The sequence below is a fragment of the Colius striatus genome, chromosome 12, assembly GCF_028858725.1.
Source record: "Colius striatus isolate bColStr4 chromosome 12, bColStr4.1.hap1, whole genome shotgun sequence".
Taxonomy (NCBI): domain Eukaryota; kingdom Metazoa; phylum Chordata; class Aves; order Coliiformes; family Coliidae; genus Colius; species Colius striatus.
Genome location: NC_084770.1, coordinates 21,890,242 through 21,913,573, shown reverse-complemented (window position 1 = coordinate 21,913,573; position 23,332 = coordinate 21,890,242). Strand labels below are relative to the sequence as shown.

General features: G+C 38.9%; 1 protein-coding gene across 2 annotated transcripts in view; it reads right to left on the bottom strand.

The window, feature by feature from the left end:
• IFT80 (intraflagellar transport 80) overlaps nucleotides 1–23,332 on the bottom strand; it is a 44,218-nt gene that overhangs the window by 14,910 nt on the left and 5,976 nt on the right. Inside the window, exons 1-9 of one of the 2 annotated variants that reach the window (XM_062005995.1) lie at nucleotides 22,714–22,802; nucleotides 21,142–21,395; nucleotides 20,365–20,433; nucleotides 13,917–14,026; nucleotides 13,293–13,382; nucleotides 12,800–12,937; nucleotides 4,493–4,672; nucleotides 1,241–1,359; nucleotides 201–275 (exon numbers count right to left, since the gene is read on the bottom strand). In XM_062005995.1, the coding sequence (XP_061861979.1) occupies nucleotides 201–275; nucleotides 1,241–1,359; nucleotides 4,493–4,672; nucleotides 12,800–12,937; nucleotides 13,293–13,382; nucleotides 13,917–14,026; nucleotides 20,365–20,392 (740 nt within the window). In that variant the 5' untranslated portion in view covers nucleotides 20,393–20,433; nucleotides 21,142–21,395; nucleotides 22,714–22,802. Of the gene's footprint in view, nucleotides 1–200; nucleotides 276–1,240; nucleotides 1,360–4,492; nucleotides 4,673–12,799; nucleotides 12,938–13,292; nucleotides 13,383–13,916; nucleotides 14,027–20,364; nucleotides 20,434–21,141; nucleotides 21,396–22,713; nucleotides 22,825–23,332 lie in introns of those variants that run through there. The other variant, XM_010203357.2, reaches the window with a different exon arrangement.

Sequence of the window (23,332 nt, the reverse complement as noted above, 5' to 3'; positions counted from 1 at the left end):
GAGTATAAACATACGCAAAGTATGAAAAGATTAATTATCACTATTACAGACCTATGGCAAACATATCAGCTAAGACTTTACCTGCTACTTACCAATACTTTGGGTCTACTTCTACTATATGTCAATATTGTTTTATGTTATATAACTGTTAGGAAATGCATGTCCACATTTAGTCATGAGCATCACAGGAAGAAAGGTACCTTTCTGCTTGTAGAATCAAACTAACTGTTCCTTCTTTCAGGTCAAAGATCAGTGGTGTATTCCAGTTTTTTGTGCTGAAAAAGAAAACCATTGTTCTTTAAAATCCCTCATCTTCACATATAAAATCATGGAATTGTTTGATTGGAAAAGACTAAGATCATCAGTTCCAACCACTAAACCCAACACTAACAAATCCATCACTAAACCATGTCTCTTGACATATCATTGCAAAGACACAGCTGAATTCACTAAGTCAAGCATACACATTTTAATCATCTAATGGTTCTAAAAAGGGAGGTTTTGAAAAGGAGAACAGCATTTAGGAAGCCAAGCAATGCTGATAACTGTGCAGTATGATCCAATGACATTTCTCCCTTCATTTCTGTATCCATTCACACTAGCAGCAGCTCACCCAGGAGCCTCAGTGAGCAGCAAAATCCTATTTAGATGAAACAAACGTGTCTAAAAAATATTTTTGAATTGTACTTCAACTCTGTCACAGTGATGCAGAGGTAGGATGAAGTCCCTCCTCTTGTGTGCCTCCAATATTACAGGCTGCATTTTTGTTCAGTATTAGTCACCTCACTGAACAGATAGGGGTAAAGTTGAAATGTCAGCATAGGAAACAAACCATCATGTTCTTAAAACATAATGCAGGGTTGAATAATTCCTGTTCTACTCCAAAGCAATGGCATGCAGGAAGCAGGATCCAAAAAAGGGAGTCTCTAGATGGAGGCACAAATACACTTGCATCTAGCCACCATTCCTGAAAGAAAGCCTGCCAAATGTTTGCAGGAAAATGAACAGGCAGGTAATGGCACCAGCAAGGAGAAGCTGAATGGAAAGATGACAGGGGGAAGAGCAACTACACTCCAATACATGTTGGTGAGCATGATGCTAGGTTCCATAGACTACTGCCACTAGTTAACAATTAGTTAACAAAACAGAACATTTAACTACTGTACTTCAGATGAAATGGATGCTACTCTTTTACAACTGTGAGATGCTTGAGAAAGCTTCCTGACTTTGTGTCACTTACGAAAACACATAACACTGAAGAGAAGTTGAAACAACCAAATGCCCATAGTTCAGAGAGGCCTTGATCACCCTGTCACGGAATTCCAACACGTCTACCGCGTCGTTCATGACATTGTGCACCTGAGCAAAAGAAAACTCAGATTGGATAAACAGCACCACCTGAAAGGAAAACTAACTAGTGAAATATCACATTCTTTCTTATTCTAAGTACATGGTGATGCTATTATGCCATTGGCAGGATAGATCTATGTGAGAACAGGCCCTTTGACAGCACTGGTAAAACACAAAGGTTCTCCAAACTCTGAATAATAAATAGCATCTGAATAGCTGGATGGAGTTCCTTAAAAGAAAAGAGTAATTAGTGCACACCTGGAATCACAGAATGGTAGGGTTGGAAGGGACCTTTAGAGATCATCCAGTTCAACTCCCCTGCCAAAGCAGCTCCACCTAGATCAGATCACACATGAACATGTCCAGGTGGCTCTTGAAGACTTCCAAGGAAGTAGCCCTGGGCAGCCTGGGCCAGGGCTCCCTCACCTCAGCACTGAAAGAGCTTGTCCTTATGTTTCAATGGAACTTTTTGTGTTCCTGTTTCTTCCCATCACCCCTTGTCCTGTCACTGGGTACAACAGAAGAAAGTGCTGCCCCAACCTCCTGACACCCACCAGTTAGATATCTGTAACTATAAGATCCCCCCTCAGCCTTCTCTTCTCCTGACTCAACAGCCCCAGGTCCCACAACCTTTCCTCATGAGGAAGATGCTCCAGTCCCCTCAGCATCTTGGTGGCCCTGCACTGGCCTCTCTCCAGCAGCTCCCTGTCCCTCTTGAGCTGGGGATCCCAGAGGTGGACACAGGGCTCCAGATGAGGCCTCTCCAGGGCAGAACAAATACATGCTGTGTAAGCCCAAGTTAAATAAAGAAGCATAAGGAATACAAAAGGTGTAAGCACAATATTATATGTGAGGCTGAGAAAATCATCTGAGATCAAGGGTGTGTGAAAGTTTCATTTTAAGACTCAGTGTTCAGTTGCTGATTATTTAATCTTTTGAAATTTCACATTTCTGTGCAAATTTGCTCAAAAATCACAGTTTTCCTGTAAGCAACAGATTTTTGAGCTCAAAGATTTTAGGCAGCTAAAAACCAAAGAGATGTCTTATGATGGGTTTCTGCTTGTCTGTTTGTGGTGGTTTTTGCTTGTTTTGGTTTTTTAAAAGGATGTCACCATTTTGGAAGCAGGAATGTTTTCTCCATTATACAAGCACTTGTAAAACAAGGACTGAACTCCATTATTATGAAAGCCTAGAAACTATTCCCAAAGATGTATCAATTGTTATGTCCACTCTAGTGATATCATAGAATGGTAGGGTTGGAAGGGAGCTTTAGAGATCATCTAGTCCAACTCCCCTGCAGAAGCAGATTCACCTAGATTAGGTCACACAGGAACGTGTCCAGGCGGGTCTTGAATATCTCCAAGGAAGGAGCCTCCACACCCTCCCTGGGCAGCCTGTGCCAGGGCTCCCTCACCTGAACAGTGAAATAGTTTTTTCTTATGTTTAAGTGGAACTTTTTGTGTTCCAGCTTCATCCCATTACCCCTTGTCCTCGCCATCATTAACTTAGCTACTGTAGTACTCAGAAGGAAAAAAGAATGTATCTAGAAGTTTTTCTGGAGGCAATGTTTTCCTACAAAAATATTTAGGAATAAAATAAAAATCACCATAAATTTTTTAATAAATCATAATAAAATAATAGATTAGTCCTGAATCAGGGTCAGCTATACTTCCTGAGCTGTTTGCATATTCAAACACCCTGGAGATTATTCACAGAGACCATCTGTTACGAGTCGATGTCTGGGAATGAAAGAAGAAATATGAATTTTTACCTGCTAATTTGTCTTGTGTGTTCCCAGACACTGACTCATGTTATCCCACCCACTGGACCAAATTGTAATACAGCATTGCTGTTGTTACAACTTTTCCCAGCTACATATTCAACATTAAGAAAATTAACCCCCCCCCCCCATTGAAGGGGCCTAATTAGGCATTTAGGAACTTGAATTCAATATTGAAAATATTGGCTTGGGATCCAACACCAAACGTGCAATTTGGAAAACCTGGAAGAATGGAAATCTTATATTATTCCAGTGTTCAGAGAGTGAATGTAGTGAGTCAGTGTCTGGGAACACGGAGGACAAATTAGAAGGTAAAAAATTCATATTTTTGTATTAATTCCCAGATATTTGGTAACCTACATGTGGATTCGGGCCAAGATTTCTCAAAAGAAGGATCCTAAAGTTAAGCTCCAGAAACCACATGTAGGGGCCTGTTTCATTTCCAGCAGTGTTGAGACTTGGCAGCTCCCACTGAGCTCAATGCCTATGGCTCAGCACTCAGCTGGAAGGTACCTGATGGATGTTACATGATGTATGACAAATTCCTGTAGCTTTGGAGGATCTCAATCTGGGCTGTAATACAATACGTAGTGTGGAAAAGCATATTAAGACTCTTTACGGTTACAGTCAGCAACCAAATACATCTGGAAATGCCCTGAGACAGTAACATCCATCACAGCTTCATTAACAATGTGGATACTGTGCACCTTACTACTGCACTAGCTATTACAAAGTGCATCAGTGTCTCCTATGACTCATGAACACAGAGAAGGTAAAGGAAGCTCCTGTATGTTATGTGCAATCATTTATGCAGCTTCATCTTTGCTGACAGTTACTGCAATACTATTTAACAAGATGCTTTTGTTTTGGCCAATGTCTTTGTATTGTTTTCTGCATTAACATCTTTATTATATTGGAAATTCTCTCCTGTAAGTGGCCTCCCACAACTAATTTCACGTGCTCTTCAAATGAGCTTGACAAGTGTAATGGGATGAAGTTGGAACACAAAAAGTTCCACTTAAACATAAGAAAAAACTATTTCACTGTGAGGTGAGGGAGCCCTGGCCCAGGCTGCCCAGAGGGGTTGTGGAGGCTCCTTCCTTGGAGATCTTCAAGATCCTACCTGGACGTGTTCCTATGTGACCTGATCTAGGTGACCCTGCTTCTGCAGGGGGGTTGGACTGGATGATCTCTAAAGGTCCCTTCCAACCCCTACCATTCTTTGAATTCTGTGAAAAGTTTTTAGCCATCTATCCACACTAAACAAAAGCATCATGTTTTGTCAAGGAATAAATTTCCTATTTTGTGTTTAAAAAGCCTTAGCACACTACTCAATGTACAGCTCTGAATGGTGAAGATTACCTCCATGGTTCTTCTCTTAATTAATGTTATTTCAAAGTTCTTCCACTCCCAGCGTTGCTCCACCACATGGGCAAAAATGACGTGTCCATTTCCACATGCTCCCGCTAGTTGAGTGCCATCAATAGACCAAGCAATATTAAAGATGCTGCCAGTGTTGGGCTTCTCTAGAGCATAAGACCACTAGTAGAAAAAACAGAAAAGAATTGTTAATTTTTGGGTGCTCTGGGGAAGTGATGTATTGTAACAAATAGGTTTGCAGGGCTGTAATTTTTAAAGAAACATCTATGAACTAACTTGTCATCCCAGCTTGAAGAAGCAAAGCCAAGAGATCAGGTGTCTTAAGTCAGACTCTCGAAAAACCAGGATGCAAAACCCATCAGGTGTGGCAGAAACGAAAAATGTCACCATGTCTGAAGTGCATTAAGGTGAAAGCTATCTAGTCACATTTAAAGTGTACTTAATCATTCATAAATACAGACAACCACTATATAAAAAGTGAACATACTTAGACACAATTACACTGGTTACGTGGGTGCAACAGGCTGTGGTCTTAAGTGTGATGCATTAGGTTTATGCTGCAGTGACAGCAGGTCCTGATCGTGCAAACAGCAAGGCCTGGGCACCATCAGTCAGTATAAACAAGGCACCGCTATCCCAGCCTACAGAGAATTGCAAAGCTCTTGTCTTGTTTCTCTCTGTGCTTCCAACACAATGGACTCTTAGGGTCATGTACCTGCTTCCCCATGCAGCCAGGAATCCAAGCAGGGGAAAAATGGGCACCTTTTTCATTTTCCTGTCAACTGGACTTTGCAAGGTGGAAAAGCTCACTTGGACCTAAAGAAAGCATTTCTGTGGTACTGAGGCTAACATTTTCCTTCATCTTCTACTACTGGTTTACATCATCTATGTCTACTGAAATAGAGTTATCAGCCTAGTTTGTTCTCTAAACAGAGGCCCTGGAAGCCTGCAGGGACCAGGAGACACGCTGCGCTGACCGAGTAGTTAAGCAGCCTCAGGCCAACGACCCCAGAGGTCATCCAGCCATTCATGAACCATGCTAAAAGGTGCTCTTCATAAAAAAATAAAGGAGTTTGATACTCTGCAGTAATAGGGTGTAAGGTGCATGGAACATAACCATTCTGCTGAGGGATTGCCTGTTCCATCACAAGGCAGTGTGCCACTTTAACAGCATCTCATTCCTCATCCTTTGACACCCTCCCCTATTTTCATTCTCTCTGCAAAGAATACAATTACAAAGCAAAGAATTTCATTGCAAAGAATGAAATTACAAATCTTCCTAGCACAAAGAGGTAGGATCTTTTGATCCTGTTGATCTTTTCCTTCTGACCAATACAAGAGCAGATTACTTTTAGTATTAAATCTAATTTAGTTCCCTTTCACTATTTAAGGTTCCTCCAGTGAAGAACTTTAAATCCCCCCAGCCTTGTGTCCTCTGATGTTTAGCTGGATCCTTGTTAATACATTCTTTCAAAAAAACCTAAAAGACTTTTCAGCCCTAGACACTCATTTTCTATCTCAGAAATACAGCTCCCACAAACCATCTCACATCTCCCAACCACTGTTTCCCTGAAAGTGAGTGACAGAAAATGAAATAACCTCTTTATGGACTTTCAGGGAGACATTAAACTGGGTTCTAAAACAAGTAACAAATCTCAACTATCACCTCTTCAGAACTGTGTAATGGAATATGTACAAAACATTTAGCAGTGGAAGAACTACCTGACTATTTAAATACATTTGAAATCTGAAGAAATAAATCAGTAAGAAAAAATATGTGACTGAATTTAAACGTAGGTATTGGATTCTCATGACTTTTGGATACATGATATTATACTAAAAGGGAGACAAGTTGGAAGAAAATACTCACCTAATGTTTCTAGCACATTTCATATTCTAATTTCTTTTGCAGTACACATAAAACCCAAGAAATGCAAAGTCCCTCACACAAAGCCTTCATGGGATTGATACGAAATGAAATCACAACAATTAGAGTGAAATAAAGGTGTCAGACTTGAATGTCTAACAGCAAGGAAACACAATGGGGTGAAACTGAACCTCCCAGTTGTACTGATTTGCAGAACACGGTGTAAGGTGACCTGTTGAGTCAAGGCTCCTTCACTGCCCATGAGCAAAAGACAAAGTCAGCACCGACTGAACTTCCAGTTTCAAACAGGCGGTTTGAAGGCTTCAGCTTCCCTGTCGCTTGGCTGACAGACACACCACTTACTGCCTACATGAACCACAGCTGGGAAAGGCAATTGCAATTCATGGAGAAAAAGTCTTCTGTCCCAATGGGATGGGTTCTGTGTGAAACACTCTACAGTAATTAAGAGTCTAATATTTAACTATGTCTCACATCCTTTATACAGCACATGAGTAAGCTCTTGAGATCGTAGGACAAAGGATTCTAACAAGCACACTCACAGAAAGCTCTCAGTGTCCTGCATCTGAGACATATTTTTCACAGCTGGCCAGATGTGATCTATCTGAGAACAGTTTGAAGAAGGACTATTTCAAAGCTGAATATTGGGATCCTCCCAAACAGACAAGGCTGTTTCTAAGGTCACTTCCCTTAGATCCAGAATCTAACCATCAGTCAGAATGAATAATAAAGGGCATCAAGCCATCGACTAAGAACCAGCTTAAGAAGCTTGAAGAATGTGGTTTTGCTGCTAGTTTTTTGTGCACAGCAGATACACTGCAGCTCTGAGGATACATTTCCAAACCTACCTTTTATTTTTTTAAACCAGAAGAGGTTTTTTTCAGGTAGTCAAAATACCCACTAAAATATTTCCAGATTACAACCTTTGCTTTGTTGGTTACTTTTACGAAAAAAAAGCAAAGTTTGATTTTCCAGTTATTTTTGAAAGCTCTGAGCATAATTCAGACCACTCCAATGATTCATACTCCCTGCAGATGTCTGGTACATTTACCATGTACAGAAAATGTTATAATAAAAATCACTTAGCTCTCCATTTGTAAGATCTTTACAAACCAGAGCAGCAGTTATGCATTTCCTAGATAAACTGGGGTTTGCTTTTTTGGTAAAGTAAAAAAGAGAAAGGTATGACTGTGCCCATATAAATGACTGTATGAACGTGGCTCTAACATTAGCTGCATTACTGTTTGGCTTACACTTTCCTTATGTCATAATTAATTTTTCATTGAATTCCATGAGCTCTCTCTCAAAACAAAAAACCCAGTAGTTAGAAAAGTTTCCTTATATTAAATAAATACATAAAAGCAATAACTTAAGCTTCCCTTTTCTGATTGCACAATGCAGTAAAAAAGATGAAGTACTACGGTTGTTGAAAATGACTGACTTCCATAAATGGAAACCGAGTAGGCTCTTGAGATGTCAGTGAAATTATTTCAATGAGCAGATTCAGAGAACTCTGTGTCCCAGGAACAAGGACAGTCTTCTTCATGGATAATATTGATACTCCAAGGCTCGCCATGAAGGACCTAGTTAGCTGTTACTTCTGAAAGGAATGCAATAAAGTAAGAATGGTTACCCCACCATAAATGTTACCAAAAAACCACCTCACCACAGTGAAGAAAGAGTATTTTCTTGGCTTTCAAATTATAATTTGACTGATGTCAGCTGTGCAAAGGACACCTGGCTGTTCCTGGCTGTTCCCTGTGTGTGGAGTTTTGAAGAAGGAATGCTGACATAAGTCAAACTAAAGCGGATAGTGCTGAACCTCCCTATGACATTAGAATCTGCACAGCACACCTAATCCACTGACTTTAATAACAGTTTTTGCTCATTTTTTTCCCTTTGTTTATAAAAAGAAAAAGTGCAATCTGTCCCAAAATTCATCCCAGGAATCAGAGCACAGAATGGACTAACAGTAAATACCTGCTCTCGTCCTTTTATGCCTCAACTGACACAAACAAAACCGAGTGTGTTAGAACCAGTCTCTGATCCAAGTCTGACAAAGACAGTTTCAGGCCCTCTGGAAATGAGGACCTCTATTTTGTAAGTGAAGGTTCAGTTTTCACTGGTGTCCCATAGAGCATTTCACATTAGTGCAGAGGCAACTGAGATCTGCAAACATATTCTAGTTTAAATGTCTATTAAAAGTGGCTAATCAGCTCTTGCCACTTCTGAGGGATGAACTGACACTTCAGTGTGAACTGCCCAGAAGCTTCTCATCAGAAAAAGACTATTAATTGGATCTTACAAGATTATGAAAATCAATTATCCAATGCAAATCCATACTTACATGCATTAGAAACACCAGAACACGTTCACATTCATGGAATTAGCTCACAGGAAATAGATGTGTATCTATGTCTATACATACACCCTCCCACCCCTGGATATTTTACTGAGTACAAGATAGAATAACATTTTACCATATCAGACTTATTAGGTTCTTGATTCCCACCACACAGGACTCCACAAAAGAGTCTACAAACCAGAGGCAATTTGCATAACTGGAGGTAAGGAAATCTAGCACTCCATGTGAATATGAAGAGGAGGAGCTACCCTTGACCCAACTATTGCTGTACAGAACTATGACGGATTCCTGTTGCTGCCTTAAACATTTATTGGATTTGACCCCAGTAACTAATGTGAATTATCAGGAACTAAGCCACGACCTCCAGGTGAGGCATTAAGCTATGCATTAGAAGAACAAAGCCAAACAGAGGGGATCTAAAATTGTCTTGAAATCCAAGCACATTCTCACAATTGCTAGACCCAAGAAATTAAAAAAAGGACAAACTGTCTCACATCAGTTCTTAACTTTAAAAAATGAAACGTTGATGTAGTTCTTTAAATACATTATTACTTCCATAGATGATCCACATGTTTTCATTTTCTTCCAGAAGTTACATTAGCCAATTCCAATAAATTAAAGTATGCCAGCTTGGAAAGAATCTCTCAACAGCACAACTCCATGGGAAACCTCTCTGTAAGATATTTTCTTTTATTAATCTACAAAGAATTCAGGATCAGGACTGTTAATAAAGGTAGATGAAAAAGAGACAGTGCAGAAAAAAACCCCTCCTTTTTGTTACACTGCCAAATGCATATCTCTGTGAAACAAGACTAAAACTAAATGTAATGGGATCAAAGCTCACTGTAACTCTATAGAAAACAGATTTGCTTGGGTTTTCATAGTGCTCTGGTTCAGCACTATAAGAACAATATGAAAACACAGGCATCCTATGCATTCACTGTATAAATCTTGCGCTCTCATATTTTTTAAGTGTCTAACATTAAAGGATAAATGATTTTAATTTTACAATAGTCACACAATTTACTGTCCTGAATAAAAAGCATGGATTTAATGCCAAACACATTCTTCTCAAAGCTTCTCTGCACTTACCTCCTACATAGTACTTTGGAAATCCTGCCACGCTTTCCCCACAATCCCATTTGTCAATACTTTAAAGAACAAGGAAAAAAGTACAAACACTGCTGACTTTTTAACAACTTGAGACATCAAATTAACTTTTCACTAAGGTCAAGCCTGTAACTTTTGGAGAAAAAGCTGATTAGAAAACTGTCACCACAGAGCTTGATACCTGTTAGCCATAGCACCATACTCACATTTGTTTTGAATGGGATGGCAGGTGGGGAATAGTTGTTTCTCTTGCAGAATGTTTTCCTTTCTTTTCTATGGGAATTAGGCAACATTCTGCAAATTTTAGAATAAACTAGAATTTAGCAAAATGAGACACTCCTTGGGGCAATGGATGGAACATGGAAAAACTCCTATAACAGAATCAGTCAAACATGCAAACTACCAGGCTAGTAAAACGTCTACAATTCATTCTGTAATAGAAGACAATGTTTGTAGCATGTACACAGCAATTTAAAAACCAGGAACTTAAACATTTATGCAGAGAACTGATTTCATTACAAAATATTTGCTGAGCACAGTGAGGAAATCAAGATAAATCAAAGGGCAGGATTCAGTTGTCAGGAAAAGATCGATTTATTTATTAAATTAGATGGTAAATAAACATCACCAGGAAAAAAAAAGATCAACAAGAAGAGCAGAATGAATTTGGAAAATAACAACTAAAAATCAGACCGATCAATTCTCATTAAGGGTTAAATAAATCAACGTCCCCCCCAACAAATTCATAAATATATCAAATTCATAAATACATTCAGTGTTACTAAAACAGAAATTTGATGTCCACCTTTGCTAATTTTTATGGACAGTTCTGAAGGGATTAATCTGACCAGTGTTTCATTTAAAAGTTTCTTTATCAATTATCCTTCTGTGCTCTCCAAGGCACTGGGAAAGCAACCTGCTTTTTGGAGCAGATGAGTATGGTCCATTTTCTAAGATATTTATGTGGGAGTGGAGTGGGGAAGGAGGAAATCAGTGAATTTCAGTCATTCTTACCATCTCTTACTGTGTAAATATTTTGACCTGATCAGTAATGTCAAGGGAAGCATGCAGAGCCACAGGAAATAGCTTACATAAATGAACTTTCTAAGCACTGCCCTCCATCCAAGTGATTAGATTCTGAAAAGCTGTGAAGGCAAATAACTACAGGCTGAAGTCTATTCATCGATACACCCAGCCTCACATTTCAATAGAAAATTAACCTTAGCACTCTCTGCAGGATAAATGGCCATGAACACTGAAGCAGGCAACAAATTCCAACATTAAATATACTTTGTTTGGTGCTCTGCACGGTAATTTCTTTTAGATACTTTATGTTATCGGAACAAAAGTGCCTTTTCAATGAAGAAATAAAACTTCTAGAAGCTACTGGTATCCTTGTAGTTTTCTTTCTTTTAATGAGAAGCTGCTAGAGCAAAATATCCAGTTAGAAAGAAAAGGAGAAAGGAACATACACTAGCAGAATTGAATTTAATTATGTCCCCAAACTGAAGGCATATGTTAGAGAAGAGTTAATGATATATATATCGCCTGATGGCTCCCTCAGGAGCAATTTGCCAATACAGCTCCATTACATCAGACATAATAAAAATGTCTATGTTGACCAGTAAAAGCCAGGTCTGGTTCTCTTCAAACTCCATCACTCTGGTGGTATGTGAATCATTCTTCCTTTTCCCTCAATATCAGCAAAGCTACTTCTTTAGTAACTATTTACATTAGATGTCAGGAAAGAAACTTCCACCAAAAAATCACGACTTTTGAAGATAATAAATTACCATTGATAGCTGCTGAACAGACAGAAGCATCTGGCACTAGCTACTGGGTATGTCTTTGTTTCTTTAAGAGCTGAGTAATAAACCAGGTAAAAGAACACTTAATTTTATGAACAAATAAACCTACCTGCATTAAAATTTCAAACAAAGTGCACAAGCCTGTTCAGTACGAAATGTTGATTTAAAAAGCCCCGGTTTTCAGCTAGCAGGAGTTGGAACCATACTTACAGTAAATTATATTACACAAGAACCAGGAAGAAAAATAGTAAGGCCCTGGGGATGAGAAACAAAAGCTATGTGCTGCAAAACAGCAGACCTGACAGCAGAAAAAGAAATTCAGGATTTGTCTTCCTTTTTCCACTGCCCCAGTCGTTGCCACATTTAAGCATAAACGTATATGGAGTGCAAAATGCAAGTGAAATTGTTGGCCTCACCCACACAAGAGCATATTTCTTTCAGTTTACCACTTGGTGATATAGCTCAGTGATCCCAGTACTTGGAAAGGAGATGGAAAGTGGTTGTGGAAGAAGAGAGCAAGGTTTGAAGTGTTGCTTTGAGAAGAAAATACTAATGGCTAGGCTGACTGTTTAAGCCAATATATGTTACATAATTTAGCCCAACATATAATTACACTAATATAAATTGCTTTATTCAAATATACTTTATTTGGCTTCAACTAGTAAAATATGGTATATGTATATAAACACTTCTACAGCAGCATATTGATACAGGGAGATGGAAAGGGGACAGTTGGAGATAGCGCTAGAATTACATTCTAAGTGCAGATAGGTAGCCTATTAAATGGAGAAAAACCTTCCTATTCACCTTGCCTAAGAACAAAAGCTTTGAGGCAATACTAAAGGAAGCAGCAAGTGGTAGATATATGCCCTGAGATGGTAAAGGTAATGACAAAATCCCACCCTTGATGCCCAATATTAACCCAGCCGGAAGAATGCCAGGGAGAGGAAAAGATGTCCCTGCTGGTGATGGAGCCATATAACAAGCACCTGACTCAAGTCATGACTAGTTTGTGCTAATAAAAATACCTACCTGTGCATGTATGTCCTCAGGAATATTTACTGTATTAACAATAAATCTGTACAGTTCCACAGCTGCTACTTGTCAGGGTCATTACTTACCCCAGTTTTATCACACAGACGCAAAGTATGAAAAGACCCCACAGCAAATAATTCTCCATCCACAGCCCAGGCCACAGATGTAATAGGATATTCATGGGGCTGTGAGCTGTACAGTAGCTGTCCATAACTGTCCCAAACCTTTAAAAAAGAGTCAATACAGATCTGTATGAGCACAGTTTGAGTGCACGTTTACTTACTCCAGAGCTACCGGTTTCCCTCATTATCACAGAAGCTACAGAACACAGAGTTATTTCAATGCCTTTTTGTGCAACTAGAAAACAAACCCATAAACCCACATTTCTAATTTGATGCCACTATCAGAGAGAGATGTATTTACAAATAGTACAACTTAGGGTAACCAGTTCTTCTTGAAAACTGAAAGCCTTCTCATTTAATTTTGAGTTTCCAAGTATTATTAAATTAGAAAATGTCAGATTGCCTAATGTCTTTTTTTGGTCATTTAGCTTTCCCTTACAAGTTAACCAGTACTCACCTTGTATTTACAATCTTCACCTGCAGAAAGAATAAGTTCATTAACTGAGTTCCAGTCAGTTTTTAAGATAAGTCCATCATGGGCTTTCCACTGAAATGGAGAAAAACCCCAAATTAAACACAGATGCAACAAGTCTGACAAGTTCCATTTTTATCATTCACCATTTAGTAGCATTCACACACTCCAATGCAGATTGAGTTCCCTACAGTACAAACACATAGCATTCATCTCTTTTGCAGAGAAATAAATTAAACACAACCTGCAGAAGGCAGAATGAAAGCCTAGCAGTCCATACTAAAGGCATCTGCTAAACAATTGCTTCTGCATATTTCTGCCTTTTGGGAACAAATGAAAAGGGGAAGGCTTCTGTAGAATTTTGCTTGTCTTTCTTTATGGAAAGGGAAATACTTAATCAGAACCATGTAGAATATCCATAGCGGAAATTGTTCATTTCTCTAAAGTAAATTTGAGAATAAACTTGTTCCTCCAAATAACTTCTAAAAAGGGCAGTGAGAACTGGCAGCACGTGTGTCACACGCAACGTTTTATGTTTGGGAACCCTCTAAATGATAAGAGTTTTCATGTGGATGTGTGTATTAATGTATGGATGTGTATCAATGATACCTGCAAAACCTCAGCATTTGGCTGAAGAGGTTTAATGATCAGTTGCTTCCCTGAAGTATAGAGAACTTTTTCAGAATTGGGTCCCCAGGCTACAGAGTACACTGGTGTTCCTGGGGAGAGAGAGAGAAAGAAGCTCTTAAATCTTATCTGATCAAATTATGCAGAAGCTGCCATGGTCACTTCAAACTAGTCACTTCGAATCATACATCAAAAATTCAGAGTGAAAGAAAGCCAAACTACAGTTTCATTTGTCCTTTGCACTTGTCTGTTCAGACAGCCACAGGAACAACAGAGACAGACACAACCCAGGAGGACAGCTCTGAAGACTTCAGGTCATGCTTCATACCTTTCCAATACTCCTCTGGAAATAAAAATACATGGAGTGAAGTCCTGGCAAAATCATAGACTGGTGGGGGTTGGAAGGGACCTTTAGAGATCATCTAGTCCAACTCCCCTGCAGAAGCAGGTTCACCTAGATCAGGTCGCATAGGAACATGTCCAGGTGGGTCTTGAATTGTCAAATATCTGCTACTTTCAATGAGGCTACTCTAAATCTAACTTGAAACAAATCAACTCTATGCAAAACAATGAACTGATGATTTGTCCAACACTACATCTGGCTTACTGAAAATGTGCATGGCTTTAATACTGCTACAGGTATCTCCTTTTCTTCTACTGTACCTATCCATTTTTACAATGCATCACTTAAGACCTACTAATTTTGTTGCAAAGTCTGTCCCAGCAGACTCTGACTACATTTACCACTTGCTTCATTTCATGCTCTCTCTAAAACCACCTTAAATTAAAATCATCAAATTCCTACAGATACCTACCAAACCATTCCATGTTTACCTTGGAATCTAGACACAAACACGTTTGCCAGACTACCTACAATATGACTGAATCCAGTGCTGAGACCACTAACTGTGATGCTGAACAATATATAATCTAGAAGAAACAAATATTTACATCGAAGGTGAGCCCACCAAGTGAGGTAGAGAGTCCACCATGCCACCACCTATCATTTTAATACTGTTTTTAATATAGTATCTCTCTCAAATCTCATTATCTATTGCCATTTACCATGCCATTAACTTTTGAGACTTTTTTACAAGTGAATATAACTGCAGAAAGCAGGCAATAATAGCTGCATTTTGTGTTCATGTGATCTTTTACACACTGGCACAATTTTATTCACAATTGTCAAGTAAGAGATATAGAAAATGAACGTGACAACAGTCATGCTAATATTTACCAACTCAGATCAGAAAATGGCTCTTTTTACCTACGATGGTGAGACTGAAAAAGCTTTGTGTTGCACTTAAGTTAGTCTCTTTAAGATGTTTAGGCTCCATAACTAAGCCCCTAGCAAAACCCACTTGTTTTGTTTTGCTGCACATATCAAGCCCAAACATCCCATTCACAAGCAACTTACAGAACATGTGACAAAATATAAAATCAGAAAGGGTGGCCTGCAAACTTCAGATTTTTCCCAGTTAATTGAAGACATTTTTTTTTGCCTGATTGAAAACCCTGGAGTGATTATTCTAGAATAAAGCTGACTGCTCTGTTTTAAAATCATGTTATGTTGCAGTTTTCAAATGATCTTTTTTTGAAAACAGAAGAAAGTAAAAAATTACATGGAAAAAGCATCCAGGAAAAAAAAATCAGACCTGCCAACTATGCAAATATTTTCCATAGTGCTTGACAGGATTAGTCTCCCCTGAAGAGGAAAAAAATCTAAGTATTATGCTACTTGATTCCATGCAAATAAAACTACGAAAGTTAAGTAAAGAGCATGTCCAAGCATTTCTTTCTATCACAGCAGACACCCTGTAGCAATGGACAGCAAGTTTCAGCATGGGCTCAATGTTACAGTGCATACAAAACTGCGATGAGGGAGTCTCTGTCATAAGTCCCTGTCACATCATTCTCTTCACTATTTGCAAATCTGGCTTCCATAGCTTCTGAACTGGGAAAGAAAAAGGCTTATTTCTGTTTTTCTCCAATGGCCTTAATATTCCCACTGGCAGAAATAAGGCCCTTGAAGACACGATTCAATTGTCTAAACACAGGCACCTACGGGATAGGATGCACCCAGAGTATGCTGAGATCCCCACATGGGGCTTACAGACAGTCCACAGGACCTGAAGGAGATCCATCTCCTTCTGGAATAGATTTGGACAGCAAGGCCAAGAGCCCAGTGAAGCTCAAATAGCATGAATGGCACACTGACGTTAGCACAAACCAAACGTTCTGTCTGAGAAAGAGCTCAGAGAGAGCATTTGTTACAATCCAGATGTCTGTATTTGACAACTTCATGAGTTTAGAAGAGGAAAAGAGGAAGAAATTCTCCTAGATTCTCAGAGATACTTCCTCAGGACTTGTCCATATTTCAGCTGATAACCAAATATCAAATGGGTTCAAATTGATCCAATAAACCAATTTTGATCTGTCTTTAAGTGATGGCAATAAAAACCTGCAAAAGGCTTAAGAAACACTTTACAGGGTAAAATTTTCAAAGACACATTTGGTATATTAAGCTCCATTTCACAAAATGACTCAGGAATATCTTTTTATGGGAATATTTTGATGAGATTTAGACACTTAAGTAACTGAACTACTTATGTCAACTGTCCTAAAATACTCAAGTATTTTACTACTGAAGCCCTCACATTTTCTCTCTGAAAAAGCAAAAGCTGATTTCCTCATAGCAAATCAATCCAGCACACTATATCCTGATCTGAGCTTCCAAACTGAGACCTGGTGTCACTTCTCCTGAATGTTCTTGTACTTCACATGCTTTCTTTAGGAAGGCATTTGTTTTATGTTACTTATGCAATATATTTTTTAAACACATCGACCATTAGAGGAGACAACTCACAGAAACATTCAATATACATTAAATCTGGCACTAGCTACTTTCCTACTGGCAGTAATTTATGTTGAAAATGACATAAATTCTGTCATCAGCTGTACAGAAATTCTAAATAAACTAATTTTTGTGCTGCTCTAATGCTGATTTAACAATCAGAAGACTTTTATATTTAAACCAAATGTTTAACTTTTTTATGACGGCTGACTACTTAACCACAATTTCCAGGGCTTAACAGCAGGAGCTAAGTTAACTCATTTCCTTCTGCACTTAACAAGAACTTGGTTGGGAAAAGACTGCCAACACATTGCATCGCTGTGGAAAGAAAAATTCAGCTGAACAGACAAACTGCAGTGAATTGCACTGGTGATAAACACTGTCGGGAGAAAATAACTCTCTGAGAAGTGAGAAAAGCAGAAAAGGTGAACTGACAGAAAACCTGAAGAGGGAATATCAGCATTAAGCACACAGAGTGGGCTTCTCACATCTCAGTGCTCTCCTAGCAGATGTTAAGCCCCAGTGAATCATTGCCGTGGCCAATGAATAGCACAGAAAGTGAGCTTGGGTTGAGCGCAGGAGTGACAGAGCAGTCACGCCGACACTTCCAGCCACAGCAGATACTTGAGTAATGACAACAGCAAGGCTGTGTGAGACTTTTTACTTTCACAGGAGCAGAAACATTAATTCAGACAATTTTATGTCTCCCTGTGGCAGCAGAAACAAATAGGAGCTGCATTTGGAATGCTGCAGTTGGCCCTTAAAAAGCAAGTTCCCTTTCACAATAAACATGTTGTAACTAAACTGTTTATATTGCAATTGGTGTGATTCTGCTTCCATTAACCAAATACTCATATTCCTCTTTGGCACTTACTCAGCAGTCGAGTCATTGGAAGCCCCTCAGAACAAGTACTCAAGAAAGGTAGTCTTAAAAGTACCAGATGACAAATTCTGTTTGAAAGAAAGGTGACAGAAACCCACCTGAAGAAATCCATCTGAGGTAAACAGGTAAGATGTGTGGCACAGAAACAATGGGTTTGTGGATAATGAGTTTTAAAATGAACAATAAGTGTCATATTCCTTTATAATGGGAAGCCATGGCTCCAGCAAGAACCAAAAAGCACATGGAAAGCACTGACTTGGTCTGCACAATCTATTTGCATAATGGTTATGGTGATGTCCTTCACCAGACACTCCTAAAGTAAGCTTTTATGGCAAAAGAAGTAAATGATTCTGTGGATTTAGAACATGACTTTCCTGCAAGGAATTACTCCTGTCTTGACTGGAATTAGGGACACCAGAATAGTTCCCGGGACCAAAGCAGGTGCTCTAGCAATGAAACACTTAAGGTGGATGCCTGAGGCTGCCTGCTTGCCCTGGAAGTTCTCAGACCTTGGAGTAAGAGGGAAGCTATCAGCAAAGCTGTCAGCTTCACTGGCGAGATAAGCCACAGAAATGGCACTGCAGAGGAATCCTGATTGTAGTGAGGAGGGCACACCTGCCTTCTACTTAATTTTCAGCTTGATCACAACCTTTGGCTCTGTAGGGGACTTCCAGGGTTAGAGAGCCAGTGGTTTGTGAACCTTAGCAGTTGCAACTTCAGATAGATACCTTGAGAGAGGCTGTGCAAATGTGGGCTCAGCACGGGACCTACTAACCAGATGTTTGGCCTGCAAAGTGCAGGTGGCACCACTGACGCTGCAGACTTCACCTCAAACAATCCTAGTGTTAGTCTGAATGCAGTAGAGACTACAGGGGCACACTAACTTTATTCCATGCATCAGCATGTCAGAAGGAAATGTAGCCAGAGTGCTCCATATAAGTACTGAAAAAAGCTAAAAAAGGGAAAAATGTATGCTCATGTTTTTGGAGTGAATAAAAAGCCAAAGATAGAACAGGCATGTGTGGACCATCATCCAAAGATAAGAGCCCGAAACTTTACTTCTAATACAAAGAGTGGAATGAGTAGAAAGAATGTCAGCAATGGCAATCCCTTCACTTCTCAGGGAGATGACAAAAGCAGTGAAAAATTAGCTCAAACATGATATACCTCTATTAAACAATACAGCAATTTCTGGAGCACTGGAAGAGGCTGCCCAGATGGGCTGTGGAGTCTCCTCCTCTGGAGACTTTCAAACCCACCAGGACGAGTTCCAGTGTGACCTGCTCTAGGTGGTCCTGCTCTGGCAGGGAGGTTGCACTGGATGAGCCTTTGAGGTCCCTTCCAACCCTTGAGATCCTGTGATTCTGATCCCAACCCCCGGTATGTCATTAGCTGACAGAGGGGTCTGTGGGAATCAGATCCTATAAATTGAAAGTTGAAAGGTTTCTGAGCCTCACAGGATCTTATCTTAAAACATAAACACAATCATTCCATGGGGACTCAACTGCACTTTTATACTGTACCAGAAATTCTAAGAAAACAATGAAAATTCAGCTTGCACATTACAAATTAGAGCATCTCTCTTACTGCAGAAGCCTCCTCACACCCTATCAAATGTAAAAAACCTTGAAGTGTATCAACTGAGAAATAATAAAGAGTATATGCTTCGACCCATTCTCTTTTTTCCCCCAAATTAGAGTTCAGGTGGTTTATCTTCTTACACTGTAAGCATGCAAAAACATTACATCTGAATATCAACTTCCTTAACACAATTGAAACACATTTTACATTCACTCCTGTGGTTAAAATGCCTTCAACAGGTTGAAAGAATTGAAGACAATTTGTCTCAGAAAGAGATAAAGGTTTGACATTTAACACAAGCCCAGGTGCATGTGGTTTCTTAAAAAAAAAGTCAAAAGGCCACATGATCTCAATGTATGAAGCCTGAAAAACAAAATCTAACTCAGTATCCTCACTGAAGTGGTGTAAAAGTGTTAGAAATTATGACTACTGCTTTAAAAATACCAAAGATGATTTGTATATATATGTAATTGCAGCTTATACCGTTGCACTTAATGTGATTTTAAATTTCCTTAAATAACTGGGATGGTCTAGTATGTATAAAACTGTAGTTACAAAGCCAAGGTCAAGGTTAGGTCTCTATGGCCCCAGTTCAACAAAAAACTTTAGCACCGGGATTGTTTCACTTCAGTAGACTGTTTGCATGTACCAAATTAGCTACTGGGTTCAAATAGACAGAACCACCAAGGGCTAGTATAAGTTTTAAAGTTCAGAGGAACTAACCTAGCTGCATTTTGCATCTTTTAAGCATTCCTACAGTGCTTTTAGGGAGATTTCTTTTCTCAGTTTCTCCGTAAGGGTCAGTAGCTTGATATTAAAAACTGGATTTTAAAATTTTTCCTTCTTTAACCTCTCCAGAATGCTTTGGATGGAACTGGAGCTATTGTCTGAAAATGTTGCAATAAGAGTTTTCATTTTGAAGAATATTTTTTTAATGAATTCAGTTCCCCCTGTAGTCAGCTGTGATCTATGTTTCATTTTAGTTAAGTTTATCCAGGCCTTGAGTTCCTTAAACAAACCCTTGCTGCCAGATTTATGGTCTGTTATTTAAATATCTTCCCTAATACCTCAAATTAAAAAATTCTAATGGAGCTTTAAGAAAGTTGACTTACCTTGCTGAGCTAAAGTGGATCTCAGCATTCCAGTTTTAGACCAGATTTTCACTTGGCCATCTTCACCAACTGTAAAGTTAGGAGAAAAATCATCAACTTCAATGCAGTAAGTGTAACAAACATGGCACTTGTATTTACCTAGCAAACACTAGATTTGAAATAAATCCAGGTCTTCTTAGAGGTAAATATCATTTATGTAGTTCTCCTAACACACAACTAGAGAGCACACTAAGGAAAAAATACTTAAGACTGTTTCTTTGTTATTGTCAACAAGCCTCCTCCTCTCCTGGAAATCCCTGTAGCCTACTTATCTGAAGCTACTCCTGGGAGGAGAAAGTCCATCACTGTTTAAGTATCCCAAGTTCTGCATTTTCTATTCAGCATTGCTAGTACTTTCCATCTTTACAGTTCCATGGCCCAGAGGCTGAGTAAATGAGTCTCTGAGGAATCAGAAGAGAGTAGGAGCAGATTTTATGGATTAAACTGGAGGCTTCACACTTGATAAATGGTGAAACTGAAGATAACTGAAGGCTCCATTTGGAAGGCTTAGATTTTATAACGTAACTGTATGTTACCAAGAAACTCAGTTTACTTAAGTACTTCTACATTGTACAGCATAGCTATGTGTGCATTAAGAACACAGATTTTCTAGTGTGCTATCACATTTCAAACGTGCAGCTCAGGGCCTCCATTTAGGCTTCCCAGATTCAATTAATGAGGAAAAAGGTGCACCTAGATGTTTAATGCCATTCTTCCATTAAAAGTGAATTTACTTACCAGATTTTAGGTTTTTATATGTGGCCAATGTAGACTTTAAGTGTTTAAATAATGTAAGAAAAAAAAGGTTTAAAAAAATCTTATTTGTGCACAGTTGATCCTGTTAAAATAGAGACATAAAGAATACTGTAACTGATACAGCATCATCAAGGATTCATCCTTCCTTAAAGGATAGCTGTGGCATAAGGGTGGTTGATCTTCTCAGAGTACACTGTTTGGATGTGGTGACGAATTCCCACACTCCCCACAAGTGTCTTTCCAAACAAAAAAAGAAGAAAAAGAAAGAAAAGATTTAAGGTAATTTGGACTTTTCCTTTGGAGAAGTTCCTGAGGCAAATCTGGCTTTAGGAAGAACAATATTTCTCTCCCTGGGGGATTTCAGAGGAACATGCCAGACAGAGTCCCTTGAAGAATCATTTTAAGAGTCAGATTGAGTCTGGAAATAAGCAGATCCAAAATTATCTGCAGTACTTCTGGACTGAGTTGGAATTTGTCCAAAGAAATGAACTGTCCTCGATCAACAGGAGGCTGCAGAAAATTCTGACACCAACAAAAATCCCACACAGGAGAAGTCTATCACAGGAATGTAATTAGCTTCCCCTTAACATCAAGATAGAAGGGGTTTTTTTTTGAGAGAAAGGCCAAAAGCAACTAATTATCAAAAGATTTAGGACAAAAAGACATGTAGAGATGCAGACACTGGGACATCTCCCTGCCAGTCTCGACAGAGAAGAGAGTTAGACTGGAGCTGGATCTATACCACTCCTAGTAATTAAAAAAAAGCAGCACAGGAACATTTAAGATGCTCATGAGGCCTAAGTAAGCTTTGCTGGCTAAAAACCTCCCAGTAGGGAGGGATATAAATGTGCCAACTTAACAACCTCTTTTTTGTAACAGATATAAAAAATAATCTAATGGCCTCCTTTATGAAGTACAGAACATCTACAAAAACATCTAAACTCTCTGCTATTAAAAACACTCACATCCAAATAAATAACATCTAATAAACAAGATCACTAAAAAGGACAAATGTTTTTCCTAGATCTTCTGTTAATCAGTACAGACAACATGCTATTAAAACAGCATTCATCAAACAATGCAAAATCAACTTCTATTAAGCAAGGTGCTAATAACCCCAGTGGTACAGGAGATGTAAACCACATCATTTACTATAGCTAACTTCATTTCTATTTTTGATTGTGTTGCCATTTCTCCCCTCCTCACAAAAATTTTAGGCAGGACTGGTAAACACTTCACAGACTCAGTTTAATTAGTTCAAATGCAACATAACTGCAATATAAACTGTGAAATTTAGGATCACATCTTCTAAATGTAGGTCCAAGATTATTTTTCCAAACCATTCTATTGTATTGATCCCACAGGAGGAAGCATTTACATTCTTCATAGTTTATTGAAAGCACTTCCTTTTCATAGATTTGAATAGTGTATTTTTGTATCCTTACGTTTCTCCATGGCTTGTCAACTTGGCATATCGAAAAACCAACAGGCTTCCTTTGGAAAGAGCTCTTCTGCTGGTTTTCAAAACACTTGATTTGCTCTGCCAGTGCTTACCTGTAACCAGAGCTGTCCCTTCGTAATTCCACCTTCCTGCAAGTACAGCTCCACAGTGGGCTTCCACGCTTTTCTCTACTCTTCCTAGCTTTGAAATCAAGTGGAACTTCCCTAAAAAACCAAAAAGTTCAAGATACAAATAGTACACCTATTTTTGTGAATGGGTATTTTTGACCATAACTGTGTTATCTTCTCTTAAAAACACACACACAAACCAACAAAAGAACAAAACATGCAAATATATTGCTCACGGCTGTGATTAGCCCAAACAAACAGCTCCTGCAGAACTACTCTGAAACTAGCTACAATGTTGTTTGTTGGTTTTGGTACCTATAATCTTTGTTTTGCCTATTCATTTTCTCAGGTCCCTCTAAAGTTTGCTTGTTTCTCTGGGGTCACAACTGCCTGATGTTATTTCATTGTCTGAGAGCTAACAAACAGAGGTACACACGCTGCAGCCCAGGAGAGCCCTTGGGTGGGTTGTTTTTTTCTCTTTAAGATCTGAAAAATCACTCAACATTGAAAGAATAATGGAAAAGCTACAGCAATCTGACCATTGGTGAGTGTGTTGCTCTGAGGAAGTACGACTGCTTGCATTATGGGGCTGTTATGGAAATTC